At 38.4% G+C, this 24,876-nt stretch overlaps 1 protein-coding gene across 1 annotated transcript in view; it reads left to right on the forward strand.

Moving 5' to 3' along the window:
• Nucleotides 1–24,876, forward strand: part of AHR (aryl hydrocarbon receptor) — a 370,224-nt gene that overhangs the window by 292,865 nt on the left and 52,483 nt on the right. The window contains exon 5 of the mRNA XM_053714124.1: nt 9,465–9,588. Within this exon, the coding sequence (XP_053570099.1) occupies nt 9,465–9,588 (124 nt within the window). The remainder of the gene's footprint in view (nt 1–9,464; nt 9,589–24,876) is intronic.

Raw genomic sequence — 24,876 nt, forward strand, 5'->3', positions numbered from 1 at the left:
AAGTAGTTTCTGACCAGAACATTAATCAGGAGATTGTTGTTCCTTCCTTGTGTCCTAATCCTTCTTCTCAGAAGGAACGGCTTCTACACAATCTGGACGTGGTACGTGCGCTAAAATTCTATTTACAGGTGACTAAGGATTTCCGTCAATCTTCTGCTCTGTTTGTGGTTTTCTCTGGGAAGCGTAAGGGACAGAAAGCTATGGCTACTTCTCTTTCTTTGTGGCTAAAGAGTATTATTCGCTTTGCCTATGAAACTGCTGGACAGCAGCCTCCTGAGAGAGTTATGGCTCATTCTACCAGGGCTGTTTCCTCTTCCTGGGCATTCAAAAATTAAGCTTCTGTGGAACAGATTTGCAAGGCTGCAACTTGGTCCTCTCCTCACACTTTTTCAAAATTCTACAAATTTGACACTTTTGCCTCGGCTGAGGCCGCTTTTGGGAGAAAGGTTCTTCAAGCAGTGGTGCCTTCCATTTAGGTTCCCTGTCTTGTCCCTTCCTTATCATCTGTGTACTTTAGCTTGGGTATGGATTCCCAATAGTAATTAGATGATCCGTGGACTCATTGTGTCATTAGAAAGAAAACAAAATTTATACTTGATAAATTATTTTTTTTCTTGACACGATGAGTCCACGGCCCGCCCTGGTCTTTAGACAGGTTGTTGGTATGTTATAAACTTCAGACACCTCTGGACCTTGTTGCTTCCTTTCTCTCCTTTACTTCGGTCGAATGACTGAGGTTGGAGGGAAGTGAGGTGATATTTAACAGCTTTGCTGTCGTGCTCTTTGCCGCCTCCTGCTGGGCAGGAGTGATATTCCCAATTGTAATTAGATGATCCGTGGACTCATCGAGGTCTACAGGTAGCCCTCAGTTTACGCCGGGATTAGGTTCCAGAAGGAATGGTTGTAAATCGAAATAGTTGTAAATTGAAACCCAGTTTATAATGTAAGTCAATGGGAAGTGAGGGAGTTTGGTTCCAGGCCCCTCTCAAAATTGTCATAAGTAACACTTAATACATTATTGTTAAAGCTTTGAAATGAAGACTTTAAATGCTAAACAGCATTATAAACCTAATAAAATAATCACACAACACAGAATATATAATTAAACTAAGTTAAATGAACAAAAACATTTTCTAAACAGCATTATAAACCTAATAAAATAATCACACAATACAGACTTCACTTGCATTTTTCTGCAAACAGTTCCTTCTATGCATTTCAATCTGGACGGATTTATACACAGGAAGATCTTGTTCCTTTGAAATCTGCTCGATAGCTCAGGTCTGGTTAAATTGATTAATTTCAGCTTGCTTGGCTTTGCTGCAACACAAGTGGAAAACTCCACCTACTGGCTATTTTAATAAATGCACTGCTTCTCAATGCTTTTCAGTAGCAGTCACATGACTGGAAAAAAAGGTTGTTATTCTGAAACGGTGTAAATTGAACCGTTGTAAAACGAGGGCCACCTGTATTTATTAAATGTCTGTCGGACCTGATCCGACAGGGAAGATCAGGTCCGACAGACATCGCTGAATGCAGAGAGCAATATGCTCTCCGTATTTAGCATTGCACCAGCGCTGCTGGTGCAACGCCGCCCCTGCAGACTCGTGGCCAATCGGCCGCCAGCAGGGGTGTGTCAATCAACCCGATCTTACTCAATCGGGTTGAATTGCGGCGATCTCTGTCCACCTGATCAGAGCAGGCGGGCAGGTTATGGAGCAGCGGTCTTTAGACTGCTGCTCCATAACTTGCGTTTCTGGCAAGTCTTCAGACTCGCCAGAAACACAGGCCCTCGAGCTCCGTTCGGAGCTTGATAAATAGGCCTCATCGTGTCAAGAAAGAAAGATATTTATCAGGTAAGCATAAATTTTGTTTTTCTTAAAAATCTATATGCGGATATATTTTTTTTTTCTAATTAGTTCCATTTTAACATTTAAAGGGACAGTAATTTAAAAATTAATTATGATGATAATTATAATGATACAGAAAAAGCATGCAGTTTTAAACAATTTTCCAATTTACTTTTATTAGCACTTTTGCTTAGTTCTCTTGGTATCATTTGTTAAAGAGTAATCCTAGGTGAGCTCAGGAGAGTGCACACGTGTCCTTAGCCATTTAGCAGCAGCGTTTGCAACAATATAGCAGTTATACATTGTTGTAAACTTTGCTGCCATAGAGTGTCTGTAGCATTCTGTTGCAGCAGTGTAACTATGTATAGCAATTATATAAATGTTGTTGCAAAGGTGTTTTTGTTTATCTGGTGTATTGGTTTATCTGGTGTATTTGTTTATCTGGTGTATTTGTTTATCTGGTGTATTTGTTTATCTGGTTTATTGGTTTATCTGGTGTATTGGTTTATCTGGTGTATTTGTTTATCTGGTGTATTAGTTTATCTGGTGTATTGGTTTATATGGTGTATTGGTTTATCTGGTGTATTGGTTTATCTGGTGTATTGGTTTATCTGGTGTATTGGTTTATCTGGTGTATTGGTTGGTTTATATGGTGTATTGGTTTATCTGGTGTATTGGTTTATATGGTGTATTGGTTGGTTTATCTGGTGTATTGGTTTATCTGGTGTATTGGTTTATATGGTGTATTGGTTTATATGGTGTATTGGTTGGTTTATATGGTGCATTGGTTTATATGGTGTATTGGTTTATATGGTGTATTGGTTGGTTTATCTGGTGTATTGGTTTATATGGTGTATTGGTTTATATGGTGTATTGGTTGGTTTATATGGTGCATTGGTTTATATGGGCCTCTGTATCAAGTTCCCAGTGGTGTTCCGGCTCCTTGTTCAAAAGCTGTGTTTTTGCACATTTACTTATAAAGAGGCCGATTCTGCTGCATCAGATCAATCATCCTGTGACCAGTGGTGTTTTACAACCCTTTTTTAACCTTTTATCCTGTGAGTAGTACTGTGTGCGCACTCTTTTTATGTGGCTCTAAAAATATATTTGAGTCCAGAATGCTGTGTTGCTTTATGTTGTAAATTTACATGTCCTTTTCCTAATTGGGACTTCTGCAGTCTCCGTTTAAAGTTAGCAGCAAATAACTCTGCACGCGTCTTCATTCATTTGTATATCCAGAAGTGCTGTTCATTTGTATATCCAGAAGCGCTGTTTTTTGCTGTGTTTCGTGGAAGAGCTCAGAGGTGTGCATGTGTTTTAGCAATCTTGCAGCATTGTTTGCATATACTGTGGTCATAACATGCACACTCCTAAGATCCTACTTAGTTTTACCCTTCAACTTGCTCTATCTGGATTCATACCACAAATATTTATTCACATTTTACCAAATTACTAGATAATACTGGCACCTCATTAGATATAAAATACTTTACTACATTTTAGAGAGGATATGTTGTGTCTGTGTGATATATTGAAGTAAAACATTTCCTTTTCAATGCCTGCTCTTTCCTTATAGAGCACTAATGTACTTAATACCCTTGTCACCAGCATACATTTTATCCTATTGGACGTGTAAAACGGCAATCTTTCCAAACAATCATGTAGACATTCTAAACATTCAGTGCACCACAATTAATACTGCTGGTATTGTTTGTGCCCTTATTAGTGTGCTGCTATGGCAACATGCTTATGCAATATTGCAGGCACCTATGGGATGTTTAAATGACATGTTTCTGTTTTACCAGTCCTTCTGGTAATGAATGTAATCTACTTGTGACAGATTCTAACTTCTCATTGCTATATTTCTATACATACACAAATAGCTCGTCCATCAAATGGGCATTCACCAATTAACCCAAACTGTTCAAAATTGAATGAGTACTCATTTTATTTCTATAATTTTTCCTCAGATCCCCTATCTTCTCTAAGAGTGTAACATTCAAATATTATACCAGATGTATGGTATTTCTTGTGTCTTCCTTACTGTATATTTCTTTGGTAACTTGCTGTTACAAGATGTATACCATTTTAAATTTACATGTCTATCTGAGCATTATACGTTTCTAAAACAATGCGCTTTTTTAACAATATATTAATACATGTCTATTCCTTAACCCCTCTCATGATTGTTATTTCTGAAATGTTTAATATTTTTGTGTACAACCCAACTGAACTTAAAGGGAGAGGTAGATGTTAAATTAAGAACAGGCACTTGAGAGGTTCACATGAGCAGATTCAGCAATACAATATCAGCTTGTACTGTGCAGAGGAGGCATGCAGGCCTACTTCAAGCCGTCAACCGCAAATACGCTGGAATTCCGCAGCCTTATTGTAGAGAGCCCGATTCCCCTTAGTTATCAAAGCCTACAGACCGGCAAAAGTTGAAATTTGTGACGTAACATACGATCCGCCGGTCTCAGTCCGACACAGATCGATGCTTACATCATTACAGATGTTCGGAATGCAAATTCGGCACTATCTGACTACTTTTGCTAGTTAACAAATATCTAACAGGTACGCTCGCCACTATTCCGGCCCAGCGTACCTGCTTTTCAGTCCGCTGCCCTGGAAGCGGCGAATGCTATAGGAATCAATGGGAGTCTGAAAGCAGCGAAAGCTTATGTTCGCTGCTGCCCGATATCCAGTTGATTACTATGGGAGAATAAAAATTATGTTTACAACCTAACATGTACCCCGAGTCTAAACACCCCTAATCTGCTGCCCAACATCGCTGCCACCTACATTATACTTATTAACCCCTAATCTGCCGCACTGACACTGCCGACACCTACATTATACTTATTAACCCCTATCCCGCCGCAACTAAATAAATGTATTAACCCCTAAACCCCTGGCCTCCCACATCACTAGCACTTACTAAACCTATTAACCCCTAAATCGCCAGCCCCCCAGATCGCCATAAACTGAATTAACCTATTAACCCCTAAACCTAACAACCCCATAACTTTACATTAAAATTACAACATCCCTATCTTATAATAAATTTAAACTTACCTTTAGATTTAACTTAAACTATTAATTAACCTACCCTAAATATTATATTAAAATTACATTAAACTATATTAAACTATTAATTACCCTAACTATTAGACTAAAATTACATTAAACTACAAATTAAATTAACTAAATTACATAGTTAAAAACCTAACCCTACTCAAATAATTTAAATCTACAATTAAAAAATACAAAGTTACAAAAAAATAACAAACACTAAGTTACAAAAAAAATAAACACTAAGTTACACAAAATAAAAAATAAATTATCAAATATTTAAACTAATTACACCTAATCTAAGAGCCCTATGAAAATAAAAATGCCCCCCCCAAAATAAAAAAACCCTAGCCTACAATGAACTACCAATGGCCCTTAAAAGGGCCTTTTGCGGGGCATTGCCCCAAAGATATCGGCTCTTTTACCTGTAAATAAAAATACAAATACCCCCCCAACAGTAAAACGTACCACCCACACAACCACCCCCCAAATAAAAACCTAATCTAAAAAACCTAAGCTCCCCATTGCCTTGAAAAGGGCATTTGGATGGGCATTGCCCTTAAAAGGGCATTTATCTCTTTTTCAAAAGCCCAAACCCTAATCTAAAATTAAAACCCACCCAATAAACCCTTAAAAAAAGCCTATCACTAACCACCGAAGATCCACTTAGTTTTCTGAAGAGCCGACATCCATCCTCAACGAAGCGGTAGAAATCTTTATCCAAGTGGGACGAAGTCCTGCTCGAAGCCGGCAGAAGTGGTCCTCCAGACGGGCAGTAGTCTTCATCCAGACGGCATCTTCTATCTTCATTCATCCAGTGCGGAGCGGCCCCATCTTCAAGACATCCGGCGTGGAGCATCGTCTTCTTTCTACGTCTTCTTCAACAAGGATTGGAGCTAACATTCTATTAGCTATTCCATTCAGCCAATAGAATGCAAGCTCAATCCTATTGGCTGATTGGATCAGCCAATATGATGAAAGCTCAATCCTATTGGCTGATTGCAAAAGCCAATAGGATTTTTTCTACCTTAATTCTGATTGGCTGATAGAATTCTATCAGGCAATCGGAATCTAAGGGACGTCATCTTGGATGACGTCATTTAAAGGAATATTCATTGTTGAAGAAGACGTCGAAAGAAGAGGATGCTCCGCGCCGGATGTCTTGAAGATGGAGCTGCTCCGCGCAGGATGGATGAAGATAGAAGATGCCGTCTGGATGAAGACTTCTGCCCATCTGGAGGATCACTTCTGCCGGCTTCTAGGAGGACTTCGGCCCGCTTGGATGAAGACTTCTGCCGGCTTCGATGAGGACTTCTGCCGCTTCGTTGAGGATGGATGTCGGATCTTCGGGGGTTAGTGTTAGGCTTTTTTAAGGGTTTATTGGGTGGGTTTTAATTTTAGATTAGGGTTTGGGCTTTTGAAAAAGAGTTAAATGCCCTTTTAAGGGCAATGCCCATACAAATGCCTTTTTCAGGGCAATGGGGAGTTTAGGTTTTTTAGATTAGGTTTTTATTTGGGGGGGGTTGGTTGTGTGGGTGGTGGGTTTTACTGTTGGGGGGTGTTTGTATTTTTTTATTACAGGTAAAAGAGCTGATTTCTTTGGGGCAATGCCCCACAAAAGGCCCTTTTAAGGGCCATTGGTAGTTTATTGTAGGCTAGGGTTTTTTTATTTTGGGGGGGGCTTTTTTATTTTGATAGGGCTATTAGATTAGGTGTAATTAGTTTAAATATTTGATAATTTATTTTTTATTTTGTGTAACTTAGTGTTTGTTTGTTTTTTTGTAACAGTGTTTGCTATTTTTTGTAACTTACTTTTTAGTTTTTTGTAACTTTGTAATTTTTTATTGTAGATTTCAATTATTTGAGTAGGGTTAGGTTTTAAATATGTAATATATTTAATTTAATTTGTAGTTTACTGTAATTTTAGTATAACAGTCAGGGTAGATTAATTATTAGTTTAGTGTAGTTTAATGTAATTGTAGTCTAATAGTTAGGGTAGATTAATAGTTTAATATAGTTTAATGTAGTTTTAGTATAACAGTTAGGGTAGGTTAATTATTAGCTTAATATAGTTTAATTTACATCTAAAGTTAAGTTTAAATTTATTATAAGATAGGGATTAGTTAATATTTAATATAAAGTTAGCGGGTTGTTAGGTTTAGGGGTTAATAGGTTAATTTAGTTTATGGCAATGTGGGGGTCTGGCGGTTTAGGGGTTAATAGGTTTAGTAAGTGCTAGTGATGTGGGAGGCCAGAGGTTTAGGGGTTAATACATTTAGTTAGTTGTGGGGGGTCCGGGAGCGGCGGAATAGGGGTTAATAAGTTTATTAGAGTTTCGGTGGACTCCAGGAGCAGCGGGATGGGGGTTAATAGCTTTATTTAGTTGCGGTGGGCTCCGGGAGCGGCGGGAAACTTTAGTTGAGGCGGGATGGGGTTAAACATTTTAGTATAGTGGCAGTGTTTAGTGACAGTATACAAATAAAGCTAGGAAAAAGCCGAATAGCAGCGAGATAGATGACTGTTAGTTAACAACAGTCCGCTGCTCATCGCCCCGTACTTGGTGCGCAGCTTTTTGACAGCTTTTTTGTTAAATATGGAGAGCGTATTCAGGTCCGTGGTGGCGATGTTTGGCGAGCGTATTGGTGTCGTTGAATGCAAGTAAGTTGACGGCTTGATAAGTAGGCCTCTTAGTGTTTCTCATTGACGTGCAGTAATAGGCAGTTGTTCATGGAAGAAACTAAGCTGAGCTCTGGAAAGAATATATAATACAGCAAGGAAGTGATGGGTGATGGAAGGCATCATTTCAGGCAAATAAAACAAGTATTCTTGTAGCTTCATCAGACTGAAATGGAGGTGGCACATTGCACTATCTATCTGTATGTAAGCACTAATAGTCTGTTCTTTTTACTACTCCCTTTGGTGAATTAGCAGATGTTTATTATAGATCAAGTACAAGGATTTGAAAACCTGGCAGATTTTCTGAAATTAGCTTTCATAGCTAAGAGCATTACTGTAATTGATCACTAGTTTTGAATGTGTATTTTACCTACATGTGTGTTTTTAAATGGCCAAAAATAATATAACTGTTAGTCAATAATAATTAGACCCCATATCAATTAGTTGGTAAGCAAATACTTAGTCTTTTAGTAATTTTTCGTATAATTTGTATGTTATACAAGTGGATTCATGTTATATATAGAATCTGATGGCAGATAAAACCAAAATACCCATCTATTCTACCCATATTAATTCTGCAGTACAAGATTACTTATTCATTAGGATAACCTTATACATGTGCTAGGCATTTTTGAGTTCTTTTAAGTCATTGTGCTCCATTTAACAATCTTGCACAGAGTGAGCCTGAAATGATAGTTTAGTAGCAGTGGGCATAAGGCCGCTGCTATTTAACCTATCCATGACACTTTAGATCGCGTATTTCATTCATCTCAATCCGATCGAATTGTGCAATGTTAACAGCAGGCAGCATAATACTTAACCTATCCATGACACTTCAGCTGGCGGATTGCAAGCTTCTCAATCCAATCAGATCGAGATGATTGACAGCCCCCACTTGCACGCTATTGACCACACGCAAGCAGGGGGCGGCATTGCACAATCAGCGAATTGTGCAAAGTTAACTGTGGACAGCACACTGCTGCCCGCTTGCTGCGAGGCTGGGCAGACACGGTTCTAGACTGAGAACCTTGTCTGCCTGACCCTTGTGTTTATCAGTACTGTTTGAAATTTATTCCATGAATCAACCACCCTTTCTGTAAAAAAAAAACTGCTTCCTCATATTTCTACTGAACCTGCTACCCTCTAACTGACCCCTTGTTTTCATATTTATTTATTGTTTGTGGAAAATGCTTTAGGCTTCCACTTCATTAGGTCCATTCATATATTTGAGGTTTTCTATCATGTCACCTCTTTCATTCTCTCCTCTAAACTATACAGTACATAGTTTTGTAATTTAAACTATATGTACTATTTTAGTAGTCCTCCTTTGGACAGTTTCTAGTTTATATCCTGGAGGTATAATCCCCTGAAGTGTACACAATATTCAAGATGACCCCTAACTAGTGTGATTTGTAAAGTGGCAGAAGAACTTTGCTATTTCTGCTGCTAATACCTCTCCTAATGCAACCAAGTACTGGCTGCACTGCTGCATTTTTGTTTGTTTTGTTTACCAATTTTTAAATTATCTTAATTGAAATAATAAGTCCCAAGACCTTTTCCTCTTTAGTTACAGTCAGTAATGTACCATTGAGTCTGTACTTGGCATTAGGGTTTGGTAATATTAAATTTTATTTATTATTACCAAATATTATTAATTTTATTTATTTACCTAGTCCTCCAGTTTTATATCACTGTTCATTTTATCCACCATTTGGCTTTGCCAAATCTAAACTATGCTAGAGCCTATGAATATATATGCAGTAGGTCATCTTTCAAATGTCATTAGAAGATAACTTATCAGTCATGCACACCGGCGGTATGACATTGTAGCAGTTCTAATAGTTTCCATTTTCTTTTGTATCATAGTCTGATGTAATTCACCAAAGTGTGTATGAGCTTATACATACAGAAGATCGACCTGAATTTCAGCAGCAGCTTCACTGGGCATTGGATCCTGTACAATCATCAGATCTTTCACAAAGAGCCCAAGGTAAACTGAATAGATTGTAGTTTAGTTGAATAATGTTTGCCAAAATGTGGTAGCAATAAAAATACTATACCTTGAAAAGGAGTTTATTATGTACTTATGTTGCACTATTATGCACTATTAGTGGCTTTAGTTGATTTTGAGTGGTCAATAAGTTAAAGGGGCATGAAACCCAACATTTACAATACAAATAAAATACAATTACATACAATTTTAAACCACTTTCCAAGTTACTTAATTTATCAAATTTGATTCTCTTGGTATCCTTTATTGAAGAGCAGCAGTGCATTACTGGGAGCTAGGTAACGCATAAGCCAATAAAATGAGGCATATATACGTGAAACCACCAATCAGCAGCTCCTGAGCCTATCTAGGTATCCTTTTCAGCAAAGGCTACCAAGAGAACAAACAAATTAGATAAAAGAAATAAATTGGAAAGTTGTTTAAAATCACATGCTCTATATGAATCATGAAAGAAAAAAATTGGGTTTCATGTCCCTTTAATAATATAGTCAAAATATCGGACCCATTGGGTATCATCCATTTCACCTTCTGAAAGATTTTACATTTGTTGCACAACTAGGTGAAGCCCCTAAATATAACCTATTTGTGTCTTTCCCTACCACATATACTGCCTGTCACACTAAGGCACACATGAGTTCCTGTTGAATTACATTAAAATCTTTTGTATAAAAACAAGGAGACTGTGGTACAGTGTGGCCGGTAGGGTGAATTGTGATGTATAAATTGAAAATAGCCTATGTTAATTTAATTTTCTCCTCTTATAGCAAAGTTCATAAAATAATTTAAAATAATTGAAATCTTCCCCTATCTAGATAAAGGGAAATCTGGATTGGTAGTGTGAACATGGTTGAAGCCTATCAGGCTAGACCATAGTGCTGTAAGTCTGGAGAGGAATTTAGTGATGGGAGCCATCTGAACATTCAGCTTATCTCTCTTAAACTGTGGTCTGTTCACGAATCACATACAGTGAAATGGTTTACACCATTACTAATATATGAAGCAGTTTTGTGGCATTCAATGAACAGGTTTTTCTAGTAGATTATTCTTGGGTATAATAGTCTACAGATTCAGTGATTCTTTCCTGTTTCTTGATTGTCTTGAACACTTATACTACAAGGTCTGCACTGTAATTGAAGATGATAGAAATTTCCCAGTACTTCTGTGGTAGTCAAAAAACAACTGTAGCTACAACCATGAGTAGCCAAAGAAACTACAAGGAGGAGTGTGACAAATCAAACCTCAGCGTCACAATAGAGGGGTGTGGGCATGAAGGGGTTAATGGCACACAGCTCTGGTTCCCTTATCCTCGCAACTCTTCAAAAGGACCTTAAAAGGGATACCACATTAGCCCCCAAATCTTGTCCACACTGCTCTAATTAACAATTTCCCTGCTGCCACCACCAAAACTTTTAAATTAAAGGGGAGTTTTGGTGGGGAACCCCTAAAAACTCACACTATTTAACAATTAGGCAACGTGCCTTTAACCTTGTCTTAACAGGAGTGTGAATTTGGATATTAGAGCCCAAAAGACAGAATGAGATTTTCTATGTGTTTAATAACAAAAATATCAATACAGGTTACACAGTGCAAAATTATAAAGACATTCAAAATAACATACCATTGCAAAGCTACAGTTCTTTAAAAAGAAAATGGGACATGAAAAGAATTACACAATATCTAACTTATTACCAAGTTCCTTTAGATATGTGGAGAATGCCGGTCCTGATGTTAGTGGTTTGGTCCACAGGGCAGTTCTGCCTAAAAAGTCTCTCTCTTGCATACACCTCCCCTTTTAAAATGGTGGAAATAGGGGGTCAGCCCACACTGATCACCTATGTCAACCTAAATCCTAGTCTTTCTCGTTCATAAGACCAGATCTGCCCTTTCTGCACACTCTCAGCATTCATTTGCCGCCTGTAACAATTGGCATCAGCTGACACAATTTCTCTTGTGGAGGACATTTCCTTGCAGGATATCACACATTCGCTCTCACTCATAAAGGGATCTAGCACCCCCTCAGGGTGCTATGCTTAGGTCAGATACTCCACTGTTCACACCTACCCCAGTATGCTCTGTAGGAGTAGCAGGTTCATTAGTCACTGCAGCTACATCTCCCTCCCCCTCTTCTTCACATCTGCCATTCCTGTAGGGGAGGTCCACAGACACACCCAGGGTCCCATCCTGTTTTACTCTCTGTAACAGGGCAGGATGTACTCTGGCCCCTACACCAGCCATGCCATTCACTCCTCCTTGCATATGCAATGCTGGTTCTTGCACAGAAGGGTATACACACTCAGTCTGCCCTGCTGCGCTCTCACATTCCCACACACTACATCAGACATCCCATTGTCATAATCAATGGCAGTATAACCCTTTTCACTGGCACAATACAGTACTGGTACAGGTTCAGGTAAATCATCATTAACCCTAGGCTCTCCCTCCCAGCACCCAGGTTCAATAGAAGCAACATAGTTAAAAACATTTTCAATACATCCCTCCCTAGGCTCTCCCTCCCAGTGCCCAGGTTCAATAGAAGCAACATTGTCACAAACATTTTCAATACATTCCTCTTCATCAGAACAAGACATTACTGGTGTACACAAAGGCAGAGCTGCATTAACCCTCAGCCCCCCCCCTCCCAGCAATCATGTTCAAGGGAATCATTCTTCATTCTTTGGTGGGATACCTCCAGCTCTGGTGCAGCTAGCGATGTGTCCATCCCCAGCCTCCCCTCTGTGTCCCCCAAAGTTTCACACAGTACCTCAGTTGTAGCAGGGCCCTCTACTGGCCCTTCCAGGTTGCAGGTGTTGTCTTCTGGGGCGTACTGACAAAGCATCCGGCCCAAATCATCGCCCAGCAAAACATCAACAGGGATATCCACAGAAATCTCCACCTCCCGCAAACCTTTTCCCACACCCCAATCAAGGTACACTCGTGCCACAGGCACTGCGGGGCAAACTCCCCCCAATTCCTTGAATGGACACAGTCCTCCCTGATATAATGTTCTCCGGCTTTACCATTTCAGGATGCACCAAGGTAACCGAAGCTCCACTATCCCTGAGTCCTGTTAACACCTGGTCACCCACAGATACCCTCTGTAGGTTATCTCTCCGCTTTTGCCTTGGGAACCCACCCACAAACAAAACAGATACTGGTTCCCCAGCCACATTCCCACCCTCAGGCTTCTTCTTTTCTGGGCAGGTGAAACTCAGATGCCCCATCTGGTTACAAGTGAAACACCGGCGGGTATCCTCCTGTCCCAGTGTGGCCCCTGCCCCTCTGGCTGTAGGGTGTAGATGAGATGGTCTCTCTGCTACCTTGTTTGCTCTTTTCCACTTAGGAGACACAGCTTGGATAGCTGCCTGCCTTGTTTCAGGTGTTCTCTTGTTGGCGTAATCATTAGCCAGATCTGCAGCCTCTGCCACTGTTTTGGGCTTCCTGTGCAGAATCCATTCTCTGGCATCAGGAATTCGCGTTTGCATGAACTTCTCCAAGATCATCAAATCCTCCAAAGCCTCATGAGTGAGGACTTTTAGGCCCCCAGTCCATTGCTTAAAAGCAGACCTACACCATACTTTGTGGGATTGTTAAAGAGTCACTCACATCAGAGCACCTTTCACACCGGAACACCTTTGCACTGCAGCCTGGAACTGTTTGTGTACAGCGCTTTTCTCCTACCGCTTGCAGAGAACGCTGCACTTATCCCTAACACTAAGGAAAGGAGGACGCAAGCTATCCGGAATTTTTTGGTTACAAGTTTGCACAAATAACCACTTGCTGGACAATGTTGCGATACTAATAGGACATAACAGGTTTTTAAGAATTTTCATGTATCTTTATTTCTGTCATTTGTTTTAGAAGAGATCACTTGATCATAATTTTAAACTTATTGTGTTTGTTTTTAGATGCCGGCATCACTATATATTTTTAATTGTATGTAATAAACATTATTCATACTTAAATTTACTCTTTTCCATTTCCTGCTATTTTTACATCGGATTAGTTTATTGCTTTTGACCTTTTTATAACGCCACTAGTACACACACACATATGGTCAATATCAGAGCCTTGCACATTACCTAGTTTGACTCTTAGCTCCCCATTTGTTTGAGCGCCATCCCAGACACTCTTCCTTTTTGTCTAATTTTTAACTTGGTTTTTAGAAGTTAAACCAATTGCACTTTCTGGGAATTGGCATTAGAGTAGATGAGTGTTGCATCTCTATAACATTTTTTGTCTCCTTTAAAAGCAGACCTTAGCTGTGCAACATATTCTGTGCAGCTGTCATCTGCACTTTGGTGAAGACTCCAAAAAATTTTCCTGTAGAATTCCGGAGTGAGGTTAAAACTTTTTAATAAGGCTGTTTTTATGGCCTCATAGTCCTGGTCATCCTCCACTGGAAGTGAAGCAAATACATCCAGTGCTTTACCCTTCAGATGAGGAGCTAAATAGCGAACCCATTGCTCTGGGGGCAGCTGATACTGCTTGCATACCTTCTCAAAGCCCCTCAGAAAAACATCCAAGTCAGTATCTCTTTCCAACATTGTAAAATACTCCACGCGGGGCTTCTCTGTTGCTGTTTCCCCGTGTTCACCGGTTTGGGGAGACAGGCTGGTTCTGTTCCTCTGCATAACCTCCAGCTCATGTCTCCGTTGAGCATCCTTTTCATCTCTCTCTCTTTCACTCTCTCTTTCTCTTCCTGCAGCCTCTCACTCTTCTTTTCTTTCTCTCGCTGCAGCCTCCCTCTTTCTCTCAGCTGCTTCTTGAAACTTGAGGATCAATTTCAATCTTAGGTTGGGATCAGCATCCCTCAAGTACCTGAGTGCTGTTTGTAGCTCAGACTCCTTTTCACTCACAGGGGTAACAGCAGTAGGTATCATCTCCTGGGTTATCAGTTCCACAGTAACCCTCTCTGTGCCTGTTTCCTGCTCTGCTGGAATGTCATCTGCCTGCTGCAGTTCCTGGACCAACTGCTCCTTTGTTTTGCCAAAAGTTGCAATGGCTCTCTCCTGACAAATTAGCTCCAGGAATTCTTTCGGCATCTTTCTATATGCTTCCATAATGAGAGTAGCAACAAACAAACAAGAGGAAGGGAAAAAGAATTGCTTCTTTGCACTGTATGTCTCTCTAATTAGGCACTGAGTTCTGTCTTTGGGAAATTACACAAAAACATGTAATTTCTTTTAGTACTATACAAATAGCACTAAAAAAGCTCTAAATATCCCCACCGCTGCCAGCCAGTTTGTGACGTATCAAACCTCAGCGTCACAATAGAGGTGTGTGGGCATGAAGGGCTTAATGGCACACAGCTCTGGTTCCCTTACCCTTGCAACTCTGCAAAATGACCTTAAAAGGGATACCACATTAACCCCCAAATCTTGTCCACAGTGCTCTAATTAACAATTTCCCTGCTGCCACCACCAAAACTTTTAAATTAAAGGGGAGTTTTGGGGAAACCCTAAAAACTCACACTATTTAACAATTAGGTAACGTGCCTTTAACCTTATCTCAACAGGAGTGTGAATTCGGATATTAGAGCCCAAAAGATAGAATGAGATTTTCTATGTGTTTAATAACAAAAATATCAATACAGGTTATACAGTGCAAAATTATAAAGACATTCAAAATAACATACAATTGCAAAGCTACAGTTCTTTAAAAAGAAAATGGGACATGAAAAGAATTACACAATATCTAACTTATTACCAAGTTCCTTTAGATATGTGGAGAATGCCGGTTCTGATGTTAGTGGTTTGGTCCACAGGGCAGTTCTGCCTAAAAAGTCTCTCTCTTGCATACTTCAACCAAATTTTTTTTGTCTTGTCAAAGACAACGCCCGGGTTATAATTTACGAGGGCAACCAATGCAAACAAGTCTTAGCTCCCACTATCAGTCTCCAAGGGGAGGAGCGTTCTGCATTCCTACACACATTAACACTACTAAGGAGGGGGGGAGGGAGGAGGGGGCTTTCAGCTTACAGCTTTTCTGAAAGCAGTTTTCACACACAGGAAAAAGCAATTCACATTAACCTTTTCCAGACTGAGAACACAGTACCACCTTTGTGGGGTAGCCAATCCAGGTATCAACTACTCCACATGATTGTATCATGACAAGAAGGATTTTAAAATCGTTTGAATGATTTGTGACCATCCATTCAATTAATTCAGAATAATAGTATGTTGTCTGCTGAATGCTATTATACAAATTGACAATGAAAATAAATGTACAGTACTATTGGCATATAAGACTTCCATACTTTTTTTATCTTACATTTGTGATACAAATAGATTCATGTTATATTCTTGCAAATCGTATATTCTAAACCTATTGTACTTTCTTTCATGTAATTTGGCAAGAGTCCATGAGCTAGTGACGTATGGGATATACAATCCTACAAGGAGGGGCAAAGTTTCCCAAACCTCAAAATGCCTATAAATATACCCCTCACCACACCCACAATTCAGTTTTACAAACTTTGCCTCCTTGATTTCTATTATTTTTTCTATGATAAGCGCTTCTAAGCATTCTGAAGCCTAATTCCTTTCAGAGTACAATGTTTGTCAGAGGGATGTGAAGGGAGTATCGCCTTTTGTTTTTATGGTTTTCCAAAGGTTCTCTGTTATCGGTCGTAGGGATTCATCTCCTACCTCCCTTTTCAGATCGAAAATATACTCTTATATACCATTACCTCTGCTGATAGTTTTCAGTGCTGGTTTGGCTATCTGCTATATGTGGATGGGTGTCTTTCGGTAAGTATGTTTTTATTATTTAAGACACTCTCAGCTATGGTTTGGCGCTTAGTATTAGTATTCTACTTATATTTTCCATGAGTCGGGTCTATGTGCATTTCCCTTTTGCAGTCTAAACAGTTTCAGTATAGGAATCATGTTTGGGAAGTTTATTTAAACTTTTTTTCTTACCTGGGGTTCAGTCTTTTTTTTTATTGCGTAATTTTTTGCGCAAATTTTTTTTGTTGCAAAGTTGCGCCCTTGGTGGCGCAAATTTCGTCGTTTCCTGCTTCGTCGTTATTTTAGCTTGTTTTTGCATGATGCGTCATACTTGGTGCCAAATTTTAGTTATTTTACCCCTCTATCTCTATTGCTTGCTGTTTTCATGAACTTTGAAAGCTATTATGCCTGCTTTTGTTTTTCTCTACTGAAACTGTTACATTGTGGAAATTGACTGTTTTGCCTAATGTTATTTTTCTTTTTATATTACATTTTGCGAGATGTCTCATTCTGGTCCTGACTCTGATGTTACTGTAGACACACAATTCTACAAAGCTAAGTGTGTTCTTTTCGTCTTTTTAGCTGTTATTTCTTCAGCTCAATTATGTGGCATTTATTTATAATGTTTTATGCCTGCAATGTTTCTACATGTACAATAACATTTACTGTTTTTTACATATTCAGTTCATGTACTTGATTTCATCTGCAAACATCACATGTTTTTGCTTATATCATAAAAGGTTATGACTGCTATTATGCCTTTAAGTAAACTTACGAGGTCTTTTCAAAATTGTTTTAATTAATTTTGTATTGACCAACATCATACTTAAGTTTACTCTACTGATGAAGGTTTCTTTGGCTCAAAGGCTCCTGTATCAGACAGTTTGTTGAAAATTCTGCTTATTTTTCATTTGAACATTTTTTGTTCTTTATATAGCTAATTTTTAAATTTATAGCTTTTATGAGCTAATCCTCCTATTAACTATCAGCCAGTTTTGCATTATGGCTGGCTCGCTAATTACTTGTACGTTATTTTCACCGCTCACCTTTCATAGTACTGCTATTACAGGTTTGCAAAAAATGGCTTGTGCGGGCGATATGGTTGCGTTGAGCTCCATACCGCACCCAAATACAAGCAGTCTTTTGACGTGCTCGTTCACGATTTCCCCATAGACATCAATGGGGAGAGCCAGCAAAAAAAAAGCCTAACACCTGCGATCGCGGAATAGCCAATAGAATGCAAGCTCAATCCTATTGGCTATTCCGCGATCGCAGGTGTTAGGCTTTCCCTTACATTCAGCCAATCGGAATGTAAGGGACACCATCTTGGATGACGTAATTTAAAGGGAAACTTCATTCTTTAGCGAACATCGTAAGAAGAGGATGCTCCGCACCGGATGTCTTGAAGATGGACCCGCTCTCAATGTATGAAGATAGAAGATGCAGTCTGGATGAAGACTTCTGCCTCCTTGGATGAGGACTTCTGCCCGCTTCGATGAGGACTTCTGCCCGCTTCGATGAGGACTTCTGCCCGCTTGGATGAAGACTTCTGCCGGCTTCGATGAGGACTTCTGCCCGCTTGGATGAAGACTTCTGCCGGCTTCGATGAGGATGGATGTCCAGTCTTCAAAAACTGTAAGTGGATCGTCGGGGGTTAGGGTTTGGGCAATGTAAAAGAGATAAATGCCCTTTTAAGGGCAATGCCCATCCAAATGCCCTTTTCAGGGCAATGGGGAGCTTAGGTTTATTTAGTTTTTATTTGGGGGCTTTGGTTGTGTGGGTGGTGGGTTTTACTGTTTGGGGGTTGTTTGTATTTTTTTTTACAGGTAAAAGAGCTGATTTCTTTGGGGCAATGCATTGGCAGTTTAGTGTAGGCTAGGGTTTTTTTTTTATTTTGTAGGGGCTTTTTTCTTTTGATAGGGCTATTAGATTAGGAGTAATTCGGTTTTATTTTTGATTATTTCTTTTTTTATTTTGTGTAATTTAGTGTTTATTTTTTTTGTAATTTAGATAATTGTATTTTGTTAATTTATTTAATTTAATTGTAATGTTAGGTGTTAGTGTAACTCAGGTTAGATTTTATTTTACAGGTAAATTTGTATTTATTTTAACTAAGTAGCTAATGAATAGTTAATAACTATTTATTAACTAGTCTACCTAGTTAAAATAAATACAAACTTAGCTGTGAAATAAAAATAAAACCTAAGATAGCTACAATGTAACTATTAGTTATATTGTAGCTAGATTAGGGTTTATTTTACAGGTAAGTATTTATTTTTAAATAGGAATTATTAAGGTAATAATAGTAAGTTTTATTTAGATTTATTTTAATTATATTTAAGTTAGGGGGGGTTAGGGTTAGGTTTAGGGGTTAATAGGTTTATTATAGCGGCGGTGTGGACGGACGGCAAATAAGGGGTTAATAATATTTAAATAGTATTTGCGATGTGGGAGGGCGGTGGTTTAGGGGTTAATAGGTTTATTATAGTGGCGATGATGTCGGGAAACGGCGGAATAGGGGTTAATGCATTTTTTTTCAGTGGCGGCGATGTCCGGAACAGCAGATTAGGGTTAATAATTTTATTTTAGTGTTTGTGATGCGGGAGGGCCTCGGTTTAGGGGTTAATAGGTAGTTCATGGGTGTTAGTGTACTTTGTGACAGTTTAGTTATGAGTTTTATGTTACAGCTTTGTAGCATAAAACTCATAACTACTGACTTTAGATGGCGGTACAGATCTTGTCATTTTAGGCTGTACCCCTCACTTACCGGCGCTATGGAAGTCCCATTGAAAAATTACTTTTCTTAAAGTGCGGTACTGACGTTGCGTGACGGCCAAAAAAGTGTGCGGTACAGCTATTCTGACAAGACTTGTAATAGCAGCGGTAGGGAAAAAGCATCATTATGGGCCATAACGATGCTTTTTCACTAATAACGCAAAACTTGTAATCTAGCTGTCTGTTAATAATCCTTTTCAAATCTGGATTTTAACCTTTTTTGCTTTTTTAGGTTTTTTCCTATTCAATTTACTATCTGTATTATATTCTAGAGTATGGTTATTCTGATTCCCTCTTGGGACTGTACTACTATTTCTATGGAAATTGGTACTTGTTTTCAGGTTTCTTTAGAATTTGAATATAACCTTAATAGAGCATATTCACGTACTGTTTATATTTTTAGCTCAGCTTTATCTGTGGCTGACATTACTGTTCTCTCATCCTTTGTTGAACAGTTAGCATAAGCAATTTTCAGATTCTTAAGTATATAACTCCAAGGGTCATAGATTAATTTCCCGGCAGGGTTAATAAAGCCCTTTGGCCTTTGAGGTCCATTTATTGTATTTGGGTAATAATAACTAGTATTTTTATCAGCTGCTAATTTGGTTAACTCCGAAGGTAAGCACTGAAGAAGCGTTATTTTCTATCCTTCTGGGTGTAAAACGCTATATAATTACTAGTTATTAGTCTGCAAAAAGGTGCGGTTCTCAAACAAGTCCTTCTGGTGGGGGACAGATTAAATTGTTTTTGGATGAACTCAGTCCAAATTCTATATTATTCTTAGAGTTTGAATAGATTTCTAGAATGAAACCTTCTATGGGAAGAATCTTTCTTTCTCAGTACACTCTGTGAATTATGCCAGTTCTTTTTGCAGGAAAAGGATTTGGGTTTCTATTTCAATTCTATTCTTTGTCTCTAAAAAGGAAGGTTTATTCAGTCCATTCTTGGATCTGAAGACTTTTATGTTTTGTTAGAGTCTCCACTTTTAAGTTGGCGATTATAAGGACTATTATGCCTTTTTGTTAAGGCCATTTCATGTCCACTTCATTTTTTAGGAGGTTTATCCTCATATTTTATTACATTCAGACCACTTGTGGTTTCTGAGATTTTCTTTTAAGCTTTACCAATTTGTCGCTTTTCCTTTTGGTTTAGTCACAGCTTTAGGAATCTTTTCAAAGGTTCTTGGTGCCCTTCTTTCTGTCTTCAGACAGTAGGGTATTGTGGGGCTTCCTTATTTGGATAATATCTTGGTAATAGCTTAAATGTTTCTTTTATTAAAGTCAGACAGATAGCTCAGCATGCTAATGCACTGAGACTGAGCTCTGTAGCAACTTGAGGGTTGCAGGTTCGATTCCCGGCGAGGTCCATTCAGTCTTTCATCTTTCCGAGGTTGATTAATTAAGCAGCATCTTGAGTCCCTTACGGGTGATTAGACGCGCTTTATGAGTACCCAATACATACATATGAAAGAGCAGTTTTCAAATATATGGACTTTTCTTTTTGTCGAATCCCTCATGAACCAACTAAGTTTTGCTTCTTCAAGACATGGTTAGAGGATTTAATTTACCTAAGAGTTTCACGTTTCCTCAGACAAGGATGACTACTTTTTGGGTTTCTAAATAGATTTCGTGTTCATGTCTTTGTCTTTATCGGACAAAAGTCAATTGTAAGTGGCATTAGCCTGTCTAACTTACAGTCTAGGACATTTCTTTCAGTGGCTATGTGCATGGAAGTTGTTAGGTCTCATAATTGCAGCATCGGGCATGGTTCATGAAATGAAAATAGTAGCCACTCAAAAAAGAAGGAGGGGGAGACAACTATTAGATTCATAACAACATATAATGAGGGAGCAAAACAAATTAGAAAGATCCTCAATAAACATTGGTCCATCTTAAAGGCTGATCCCATTTTAGGAAGCCAATTAGGAAACAACCCAGAGTTAACATTTAAGAAAGGGAAAAATCTTAAAAACATTTTAGCCCCTAGCAGATTGAAAAAAACAATGGAAAACAGTATTAATAACTCTAGTTGGCTGACGGGTAAGAAAGGAACCTTTAAGTGTGGAAAGAAAAATTGTGTTATGTGTCAACACATAAACAACTCTATTACATTTACGAACTCTGATCACTCACAACAGTTTAACATCAAGATTAGGAGTAATTGTCATTCTACATATGTAGTGTATCTCCTTGAGTGTGGGTGTGGCCTGTATTATATAGGCCGCACGAAAAGAAAAATAAAGAGGAGAGTATATGAGCATGTAAATAATATTAAAGAGAAATATCCCAAACATAGTGTGCCCAGGCATTTCATGGAGGCACACAACTGTGACCCCAGTAGCTTACGTATACAGGTCATAGATTGGGTGCCCCCTAAAGAGGGAAACAGACTCCTCAAACTGCGCAAATTAGAAACTCTTTGGATCTATAAGATGAAATGTTTGACTCCATTGGGGATGAACATTGACATAGATGTGGCAGCACACATGTAAGCACACTGGTTGGCTGACAGACAATATCCCTGTATATACGTATCAGTTATGATGTTAGCACATTCAAACTAGAATTCTGTATTAAGTTGCATTTAAATTAGCAGATTTTAGTAGATAATTTTAATGTATGGTTCATAATTTTTTAGCATGCACAGGTTATTTTATACTGTGTTCCAGTTTATTCTTTTTTTTTTAAATATCTCTTACATGTTTTTAAGTTTTATACAAATTATTTTTTAAATATTATGAAATGGTAATCATTTTGAGTATATTTTTAAGTAATTTTGTCTTGTAATTCTATGTATCCTTTAATGTATGGATCGGAAGCCAAATAGTTAAACCTGGATTGCACACAGAAAGGGGTGTGCTATCCAATAATTGAGGTAAAATCTGATTGGTTAATTAAAACCATATATAGAACAATATTACAGGTTAGACTCACCTGTCCTCTTGAGAAAGCCCGTTCGTTAAACGGGAGAAACGCGTTGAGGTTGAAATACACACCGCATAGGTGAAATTTTGAATGTACCTGTTATAACCGTTTGCTGTGGGGGTCCAGCTACCACTTGGAGGGCTTGTGGCTATTGGTCCGGTCAGCATCGAGTTGTACATCTTTTTATCTGCCTTTTAAATTTGGAATCTTGTAAGTGTTATCCTATTTGTGTGTCAATTGTTTCTCTGTTAAATAAAAACACTTGAATCCGGATGCGCTCTTTGTTTTTTCTTCTATGATATTGCCGTTCCTGGTGGAGTGCCTAAGATCTCCACATCTGCAGAGCTGCATCGGATTGTGCCGCACACAGCGATATTGTGACGTCATCAATAGGCGCAATAGAGGAACACGCCAGGCGAGGACGCCAACATCGGAGCAGAGCCTCACGGAGCCTACAGCAGGAATAGACCTGGCCGCCTTTCGGAAAACCCTCAGTAACAGTCATCGGATTTGGTCGAACACACACCTCTGAGACTAGTGACTGTAAACGGAGGTATCTGAGTATCAATACAGAATTTGCATATAACTAAATTGTGACTTTACCGCTTCAGGCGGCTTTGATACACCAGGACTGCTGTTTATTGTTCAGTATTTGGGGGTAACATATTAATAGCGCGGAGTGTTTTCTTTTGTTTTTGCATCGGGCATGGTTCCCTTTGCTTGTTTTTCATCTGAGATCTCTTTTTGATTTCCATACTGAATCAATGATACAGGGTTTTGTTTTTAAATATCACAGTTGATATTTTTAAATCCTAACACTCTACTCTCTCTGTTTTGGTGATTAGTCTATCATCATTTTATGCAGGGGGGCCTCCTTTTGTTTGCGCTTCCTGGACTGTATTCTTAATTGATGCAAGTCTTACAGGTTCGGGAGCTGTCTGAGGGTCTTTTGACAGCACAAGGGGTTTGGAAACTTCAAGAGGCGAGGTTTCCAATCGATATTTTGGAACTCTGTGCTATTTTTTATTTTTATTTTTATCGGTTATTTGTAGAGCTCCAACAGATTCCGTAGCGCTAATTTTTCAGAGCTCTTTCAGGCTTGGCCTCTTTTATGAGAGAACTTTTTTTTTTGCTTTCAGACATTCAATATCACAACTGTGGTATATGTCAATTAACAATAGGGACTCGTAGTTCCTTAGCAATTAAGAGGTATCTTAAATATGTTCTTAGATGGAATTCATCTCCTGTCTATTTTCTAAGATTTTAGACATTTGAGAGGTGGATTATCTCAGTCGTCAGTCTTTACATCTGTGAGAGTGGTGTCTCTATACAGATGTGTGTTCTCAATTTCCCAGGCACCTTTTTCAGGTACAGGGATCCTAAGGTAGAGATGGGGGATGCATTAGCAGTGTCTTGGTTTTTCAGCCTAACTACATCTTTCCGCCTTTGTTTTTTTCTTCCAAAGATGATTTTCAAGATCATATTGGAACAGTGTCATGTGTTTCTGATAGCTTCAGCATAGCCTCACAGGTTTGGTATGTGGATCCTGTTCGGATGTCCAGTTGCCATCATTGGCCACTTCTCTTTGGCCAGCCCTCTTGTTTTAGGGGCTATTTTTTAAATCAGGATCTCAAATGACTAATTTGGGGGTATGGAAATTGATTAGTGTTGAGCAGGGTGGATTTGATTTAAATCAAACTGATTTAATTCACGATTTAAATCACGATTTAAATCACTAGTCAGTAAGGCTTGATTTAAATCATAGTTTTCTACATAAAGACTAATTCTTGCTGGTATAACTTTAATATGCAAGTAGATGAAGATTTTTAGAATAACAACTTTTCATATTAGTTTTTTTATCCCCAGTTTAATAGGTTAATCAATATAATTCATATTTGGACAACTTTTCTGTTGTACTTAGGAAGGAGAAAAATAATCATTACCTTAATAATAATTTAAATAGATTTATTCAACTGAAACAATAACATTACAGCATATGTTATTTGCTTAAACAACCATCGATGTTTGTTAGCTAATTCTAATTTGGCTAAACAATATATATATATTTTAAGAAACTTAGACTGTCAGCCCAGCCTACACATGAAAAACTTAAATACTGTCCTCTGTAGCTCACTATTCATCTTCAGCTTCTTCTTTGTTCATAATCTGGAAAAGAAAAACAAGCTTTCCTGCTTTATCGGGTCCCAAACGATTTCTCAATTTAGAATGAATGAGTCCAAAGGAAGAGAATATGCTTTCAACGCCTGCAGAAGAAGCTACTGCTATTAAAAGTGAAATCATTACTTGAACAGTCTCTAAATCCAAGTGCTTAAGTGACTTCCACCAGTTCACTGGTGTGACTTTATTTAAAATATCTTCAGCAAACATATATTTCTTGAATGGTTCCCCCTTAGTTTTGAAGTTTATTATAGTTGGAGATGGATGATTGCTGGATACCCATGTTTTAAGTTTTGACCCTGATACTGGATATTGACAATATTTGCCAAAAAAATGAGCTGGAGACAGTGCTTCTCCCAAATCCGATTTAAATCCAAAAAATCTGATTTAAATAAAAAATATCAGATTTTTTTGATTTTTTTAAATAAAATCATTGATTTTTATCCACCCAGGTGTTGAGTCATAGAGGTTTCTCTGGCTCAGTTTTTATCGCTATGTTGCAGGCTAATAAGTCTGTGTCAAAGAACATGTATTTTCCGGTTTGGAAAACACATATTTTATAGTGTTCTTTTCATAAATTCTCTTCTTGTTCTTTTAGAATTCCTAGGATTTTACAGTTTTTCAGGATGGTTTGGATACGTTTATCTGCAAATTTTAACTTC

This window comes from Bombina bombina, chromosome 5 (assembly GCF_027579735.1).
Source record: "Bombina bombina isolate aBomBom1 chromosome 5, aBomBom1.pri, whole genome shotgun sequence".
Taxonomy (NCBI): Eukaryota; Metazoa; Chordata; class Amphibia; order Anura; family Bombinatoridae; genus Bombina; species Bombina bombina.